The sequence below is a fragment of the Malurus melanocephalus genome, unplaced genomic scaffold (assembly GCF_030028575.1).
Source record: "Malurus melanocephalus ecotype Western Australia unplaced genomic scaffold, MMel_1.1 scaffold_333, whole genome shotgun sequence".
In the NCBI taxonomy this organism is placed as follows: domain Eukaryota; kingdom Metazoa; phylum Chordata; class Aves; order Passeriformes; family Maluridae; genus Malurus; species Malurus melanocephalus.
Genome location: NW_026623565.1, coordinates 306,907 through 315,181, shown reverse-complemented (window position 1 = coordinate 315,181; position 8,275 = coordinate 306,907). Strand labels below are relative to the sequence as shown.

General features: G+C 38.3%; 1 protein-coding gene across 1 annotated transcript in view; it reads left to right on the top strand.

The window, feature by feature from the left end:
* The first annotated feature begins 1,246 nt into the window (after positions 1 to 1,246).
* The window catches only part of QDPR (quinoid dihydropteridine reductase), a 12,100-nt gene continuing 5,071 nt past the window's right edge, over positions 1,247 to 8,275 (top strand). Inside the window, exons 1-3 of the mRNA XM_057377911.1 lie at positions 1,247 to 1,424; positions 2,202 to 2,342; positions 4,647 to 4,755. Of these exons, the coding sequence (XP_057233894.1) occupies positions 1,262 to 1,424; positions 2,202 to 2,342; positions 4,647 to 4,755 (413 nt within the window). The 5' untranslated portion in view covers positions 1,247 to 1,261. The remainder of the gene's footprint in view (positions 1,425 to 2,201; positions 2,343 to 4,646; positions 4,756 to 8,275) is intronic.

Here is an 8,275-nt window from a genome sequence, read left to right as displayed (position 1 = left end):
TGCTCGCAGCCTCCCCCGGGTGTGCGCAGCCCTTCGGCCGAGCGGTGCTCGCAGCTTCCCCCGGGTGCTCCTTTTTTTGCTGCCGCCCGCGGTGAGCAAGGCGGCTGCAGGGATGGCTCCGGCTCCATGCGGGAAGCAGGAGCGAGGTCGGTGGCGGTGGTGTGGCCGTACCGCGAACCTCAAGGTCCTTAARCTGCTGCTCGTCGCTTCTTTTTAATTTATTGTAATTAATTTTTGCTAAATAAGCATAAAGAGTTTGATCAGGATCATTAGAAGCTCAGCACATAAGGCACTTTTGCTTTGTTTTTCTCTTGACTTTTAAAAGTCACGGATTGAACCAGRTGAGTTGTAATGAAGATGGGTAAGGACATCTTAAAATGCAACACTTTAAAATAATATCCTAACTTATAAATGTGTTATGTATAGGTAAATGGTATGCTCAAAGCATGTGAACCTAAGCCCCGAGGGATCCCTAGGGCAATGCACTGGTTTCCGTAAAGGTGAATRTGGGACAATCTAAGCTGGCCTAAAAAATACTTTGGCTTATTCTCTGTAGATAGGATTTATTTTTTACATTTTAAGTTTCAAACCCATTTGTCTTATTGCTATACTTTACCTGGCCACCAACTCCTAAAGCTTTGGAAGAGTAACATAGAATGTTYGCAGTACAATTTTCAATGTTTCTGCAAAAGCTATTGGCTCTTTTTCACTTGTTGAGAGAYGGATTGTTTGCTATTCACTTGGACAGAGAAAATTTATAGCCAGCAAATTCATTATCAGCTGTGAGGGTTTATATTTGAAAGAGAACAAATTGCATATATCTAAAAGTATACAAGCAAGCTCAAATTTAAGGTCCAGACTCAAACTGATGGTTGAGGTCTAGACAGAAGCAATAAGAAGGGCAATCTTTAGTTGTTTTTCTTGSACTGTCATCGAAAGTGACAGCAGTAGTCCTGGTCAGACCTGGAGTTTCATTTCCCACCTTAAACAACACCATACTCAGAAGAGAACCTGTCAAAAGCAAGTCAGGTAAAGATAGAGGTAAAGGTCAGGTGTTTCAGCCCTGATGATCACTTATTTCCAGTGACACCTTTCTACCACTTTCTGTGGCTTTCATTCATCTGACTTTAATCTATAGTTATTTTTCAGCACAGTTGTTTTGAGTTTATGTATCATAAATAGTAATATTCTATAGCTGTTTAAATTGTGTGTCTTGTGTTACTCAAACACCTAAGTGGGAAAAAGTAACTTCAAGGCATTTATGGTGTTTACCTCTTTACCTCATCAGGCCAGTGTTTTCAGTATTTTCTTGTTCTATGTKTTGAAGGTAACAGCAGAAGTTGGAAGACTTCTTGGTGAGGAAAAGGTGGATGCAATCTTGTGTGTAGCTGGAGGATGGGCTGGAGGCAGCGCCAAAGCAAAGTGTAAGCCTTTGGTACAGACATGCTGGTGAAAACATGAATGATATCTGAGAGTACTCCGTAAAAAAATCTTTTATTCCCCAGTCGAGAAGAGGACAAAAGCATAAAAGTACAAAATAGCTTAGTCACAGTGCTTCTTAGTGCTTCTCTGAATTTTTGCCATCTTTTAAATGTGCTCAAGACTTAGTTTCTTTAGTAATGTTTGTTGATATACTAATTTTTATCAAAAAGTTTCGATGTGCCTTCTGAAGGAGCTGAGCATTATTATCTATGAGCTGACTTTTGCTGAGATTGCCTGTGTCAGGCAAGTGACAAAAGACAGTGCTGGATAGAAACATTGATGTTGTGTATAACTCACTGCTTTTTGCATAAAACCTCAGTTGCCTCCTGCAGTTCTCTGACGTGTTACTTTGCAGCATGGAAGGCATTGGAAGGCACTGCCTAATCATGCTACTGAAAAAACCCTCAGATTAAAAAAGGCTTTTAAACCTGTAACATTCAGAATTAAATTTATACTTTGCCCATTACTGTAGAGATACAAGAAGAAAAATACTGTCTGAAGTAAATCTACTAAAATGTGTCCTTTTCTTCCCCCTTCTGATTTGGCTGTTACAGGCTCAAAGAGAAAGGGAATAGACATAAATTAATATTTTACACTGTGGAAATAGAAAATGACAGAAAGCATGTTTTCATAGTGCTCTTGCACTCTGTGTAACAGTGAGGAAATCAGAGGTAAAAGTCTTCTTTTGGCTAATTTCACTTAATTATCTTCCTAATCAGCTTTATACAAAAACTGTGATCTGATGTGGAAGCAGAGTGTTTGGACATCGACTATTTCCAGCCATCTYGCCACAAAACATCTGAAAGAAGGTGGCCTCTTGACTCTGACAGGAGCTCAAGCTGCCTTATCTGGAACCCCAGGTAAAATGCAGTGCATGAGAGCTGCAGAGACACCAGCAGTTAGAGATGGTTGTTTATCTGAGCATTCTTGTTTGTGAAGCAACGGTTTCACACCCCAATTTCTTTTCATCTAGCACAAATGGGAAGCTGCTGCTGAAATGTGTAAGGAAACTGTAATTTTACAGGYAGCAGTATTGAGTCTCTTGAAGCTGTAGTTCAAGCACACAGACTCAGTATTTAAATAATATCTGACATGCATTGGTGAAATGTACTTGGCTAGTAYATGATACAGAAAAAATTTTGGAAAATAATGAAGACTAGAAGCACACAGCAGTGTGAGTACAGTGCTTAGATAAAGTTAAATTTCTTATTTGTGTTCTGAAAGACAGAGTCCTTAATTGACCAGTCTTTCTGTTGGTGATGACTCAGCTGATTCTGACAACTGTGCTTGTCCTGTTCATGTTCTGATTCAGTCTACCTTTGCCTCAGACACRGATAAGCTTGTTGACTGTTGGCTTTGCCTTCCACTAGCTATTTAATAGGAACTTTATTGGATTTTTAATTTAGCTTCTCAGCCATGTTGGTCTGCATGGAGGAAGAAATCTGGGAGCAATTTAAAATTTAAAAAAAAAGCCACTGACATGCAAACCCATGGGCAACAAGAGGAAAGTTTGAGACAAATGCTTCTATTTCCCAAGCTTTTATTAGTGTCATTTCAACAATATTTTAAAGACATAGATACTAAGATTTTAAGGCATATACAATTTATGAATATTTTTGAATACTTGCCTAAAACTATCTGGGAAAAATATTCTATAGATTTTCTAGTTAATGATTAATCTTCTGTGTTTACAGTGGCATCTGTTGTAGTCAAAGATAAAAGGTTTATTTTGTGAGAATGCTCAGATGAATAATTTACAGTGAACTGCTGACTGACTATATACAAATGAAAAAGATGTGAATCCTGGCAAACTGTAATGGCTTTTGTTTGTGTGGTTTTGGGAGGTAGGGGCCACAGCACAGGAATCAAAGTGAAGTGCTTTCCTGTTTTTAACTAGCTGGTTTCAGCTAGTTGGATTTTTCTAAAAGTTGCGCCAGTGCTTTGGGCAAACAGATGCAACTTATTAACATTGGAAAGAATTGGGAAAGAGTTGTTACTCAACTTTTGCAAATATGCCTTACCAGCCTTGTTATAACTGGCTGTTCTAGAAGAAATAATCTTTGTCTTGTTTGCTGTTTATGGGATTTTTCTTTTCCTATGAGAAAAATTTGCCTCACATAATGCAAACTGAAGAACACTGAAAATTACATGAACAGTGACAGAAGTGGTGCAAGAGTGATGGCTGAGAAATGTATCAGGCATGAAAAGGTTTTGAAGAAGWTTTAAAATGTTTAGTGTGGGCAAGTTTGGAGAGGAATATGATATACATGTGAATATTTTTATCGTAACAATAATATGAGTTAACTTGTGCAGTCCATGATTCCTCCTAATAAAAATGGATGTTATGCAATATGTCTAATTACATTGTAGAAGTATTTCTATTTTCAAAATACTTCTTCAGGAACATTGGAAAGGGCTGGATAGCTATATAGATGGGTGGAAACAAAGACCTCCAGTTGCAGTAGACAAAACACATTCATGTTTTCTTACGTGCTTAATCTGTATCTGGACTTCTTGGCATGCCTTGAGACATCTGAGACCACTAACACCTTGATTGTCCAGATCTTGTACCTAAGCAGTGTGCTTTATGCTCTGGCTCCTGCTGCTCTTCCACTGCTAAATGCTGTCTTCTGGAAAGCAACATTTTTTAGGAATAAGCTTGCCTTCCCTGCATGTTACTTTTTTATTTTCTACCATGAAGGTTGGGTTTTTTGTAGATTTCTCCAAAAGGCCTGTCAGACTTGGGGTGCTGACCAAGTAAATTCCAGATCTTAGAGGGATGTGAACAATATCTGTTTGGGTCCAAACTCACAAATGCCGTAGCTATATTATTAAAATTAATAGAAGATTACCTTAGTTCAATTTGGAAGCTTGGCTCTGTAGGTCACATCCTTCAAGGGTGCATTTGGATACATAGACTTAACATGCTTAACTTGGTAAACTGCCTATTTCTGTAGTGCTAAGTTAACTGAGTTCTGTGATAGTTCCTGGATGTCTACTAAAACCTTACTTTTTTCTTTTAATATGTGTTTTAAAATGTTTTATAAGTTTCTCTTCTGACTGTGGTAAGTTGTCTTAATATTCATCAAACAGTCTTTAATTTCTGTCATGTTACTGCTGATTTGAGAGCTGTTCTGATTGTGCTCTAATTTTTTAATTGTTAGGGATGATTGCCTATGGCATGGCCAAAGGAGCAGTGCATCAGCTCTGTCAGAGTTTGGCTGGTGCCAGCAGTGGCCTGCCATCTGGTTCTGCTGCAGTTGCCATTTTACCGTAAGTGATTGCTTACTTGTCTCTGCCTGTGTTGTTTTATTYAGTTACTGCTGTGCCCTAGAGCCACACAGATATGCTTGCAGCAGCACACAAACAGCCTCTCAGACCTACTCACAGAAAAAGGAGGCATCTTGACTGTATGGACAAAGTGTTACACAGGTCACCCTAAAAATGATTGCRTTCTTTTCCTTTGCAAAACAGTAGTAGGTGTTAGCATTAAACTTTGATTCACTTTTAATCAATTTAACTGTAGCCATGCCTTCACGTGTGATTTCTTTATTTCAGTAGACAGAACTCTAAAAATGAGATGAACTGTTCAGCACAGTTTTAGACTTAGCTGTGTGTTAATAGTAGGCAACACATTACTTGATGTGTTTTCGCTTGATTAAAGATGCTTCTTCATAAGGTGCTGCARATCTGTGCTTGATTGGTAAAGTTAGGTCATCTGAAGGTCTGTAAAACAAAGTTTAGCTTGTATTTGCTTGCTTTCATTTTGATGGGGGAAAGCTAATAAAAAATGGATGACATAGTAGGTCKTCACTATGTTTTATCAATTCTGCGGCAAAAATTAAAAGCATTTTTCTTGCCAGGTCTCTATTAGTTCAGGTCCCAAAATTTGAGACTAAACAGTTCTGCACAGGGATTTGGAAAACTACCTGAAYTCTCCCTACTTTTGATTTCCTCACRCACACTCTTAATACAGACTTTTCCAGGCCAGATAGGAATGGCATTGAAGGTGATGTCAATTATCTAAACACATTTTATAGAGCTTTACAGGTGGGCAGTTGCCAAGATCACTGGATTTTTGTGCATGCTGCTCTTGTGTAGTTTTCATGAAAAAGTCTCTACTTGAGTGAGTTTTTGAGAGAGCAGATATACCCTGGATTGTCAACAGCATCTCAGTGAGGGAATTCTGCAATGTTAACCCTTTCGTTTCAATGTATTAACATAAATATGTATTGTCAAAGTCAGAATTTCTATGTTTGTGCACTTAGTGCACTTGTGGACTCTCTCATGCATGGATGTAGTGCATGTGTGCTGTGCAGTGCATGCAAACCAGCTTACTATTGCCATTCCCCCTCTGCATGAGAGAGGTGGGAATGGAGCTGCAAGCTCAGCGATGGCCCCAGTGGGCAATTCCTCAGAGAGCCAGGAAGCTGAGGGTTCTACCCGAAATTGACCTGAAATTAACCCGAAATTCGCACGAGATGGACCTGAAAGTGACCTGAAAKTGACCCAAAATTAACATGAAATTGACCCAAACGTATAATGAATTTGACCTGTAATTGACCAAAAATTATCATGAAATTGACATGAAACGGACCAGAAATCGACATGAACCTGACCTGAATCTGACCTGAAATTGACATGCAATTAACATGACTTTTGACCTAAACCTGACCTGAAATTAACATGAAACTGACCAAAATTAACATGAACCCCACCTGAAACTGACATGAAACTGACCTGGACCTGATCTGAACCTGACCTGAAATTGACTGGAATTTGACATGTACCTGACCTGAAAATTGATCAGAAATTGACATGAAACTGACCTGAAATTGACATGGAAATGACCTAAAATTAGCATAAAACAAACCTGAAATTGACATGAAATTGACCTAAAATTAACATGAAACTGACCAGAACATATGCATCTGACCTGAAATCGACAGAAACTGACCTGTAAAAATTGACATAAAATTGACATGAAACTGTCATGAAACCAACATGAAACTGACCTGAAATTGACGTAAAACTGACCTACAATTGACCAGAAATTGACATGACACAGACATGAAGTTGACCAGAAAACTGTCATGAAACTGACCTGAAATTAATATGAAACTGATTAAAAAATGACCAGAAATTAACACAAAACTGCCCTGAAAACTGACCAGAAACAGATCTGAAACTTACCAGAAACTGACCCGAAATTAATAGGAAATTGACCTGAAAATTGACCCAAAATTAACACAAAACTGGCCCGAAATTAACACGAAACTGACCTGAAATGACCCAAAATTAACAATTTGGGGTGATTTAAATCCGATTTGGGTCAGATTTAGGGTGGATTTGTGAGATTTGAGGTGATTCGGGTCAGTTTTGGGAGTTGGGGTGATTTGAGTCCAATTTGGGCTGATTTGGGTCAGTTTTAGGTCAGATTTGAGGTCATTTGGGTCAGATTTGTGTCAGATTTGGGNTGACCCAAAATTAACATGAAATTGATCTGAAATTGACCCAAACTTATCATTAAATTGACCTGAAATTTACCAAAATTATAATGAAATTGACATGAAACTGACCTGAAATCGACATGCAATTAACATGACTTTTGACCTAAACCTGACCTGAAATTAACATGAAACTGACCAAAATTAACATGAACCGACCTGAAACTGACATGAAACTGACCTGGACCTGATCTGAACCTGACCTGAAATTGACTGGAATTTGACATGTACCTGACCTGAAAATTGATCAGAAATTGACACGGAACTGACCTGACATTGACATGGAAATGACATGAAACCAACATGAAACTGACCTGAAATTGACGTAAAACTGACCTGCAATTGACCAGAAATTGACATGACACAGACATGAAGTTGACCAGAAAACTGTCATGAAACTGACCTAAAATTGACTGGAAATTGACCTGAAATTGTCATGAAACTGACCAGAAAATGACCAGAAATGAAACTGACCTGAAATGACCAGAAATGGACATGAAACTGACTGAAAATACTGAAATTAACATGAAACTGACCTGAAAATTTACACAAAATTGACATGAAACCGACCCGCAAATGACCAGAAATTGATGTAAAACTGACCTGAAATTGACACGAAACAGACCAAAAGCTTTCATGAAATGGACATGAAATTGACCTGCAATTGACCAGAAATTGACACGAAAACCTGATATGAAATTGACATATAACTGACATGAAATTGACATGAAACTGACACAAAATGTGACCCCAAAATTGTCATGAAATTGACCTTTAATTAGCATGAAATTGACTTACTATTGACCAGAAATTGACATGAAACTGACCTGAAATTAACATGAAACTGACCTGCAATTTGTGAAAAAACTGACCTGAAATTGACACAAAACTGACCTGAAATAGACCCAAAATTGACATGAAGTAGACCCAAAATTGACATGAAACTGACCTTGAAATTGACACAACACTGACATGAAATGGACACAAATTAACATGAAACTGACCCACACTTGACCTGAAATCAACATGAAATTGACCTGAAATTGACATGAAATTGACCCAAAGTTAACATGAAACTGACCTGCAACTGACCCGCAAATTGACATGAAACTGACCGGAATTTGACCAGGAAGTTACACGAAACGGACCTGAACTTGACCCAAATTAACATGAAACTGACCCGCAATTGACATGAAATTAACATGAAACTGACACAAAACTGACCCGAAATTGACCCGAAATTGACCCGAATTTGACACGAAACTGACCCGAAATTGACACGAAAC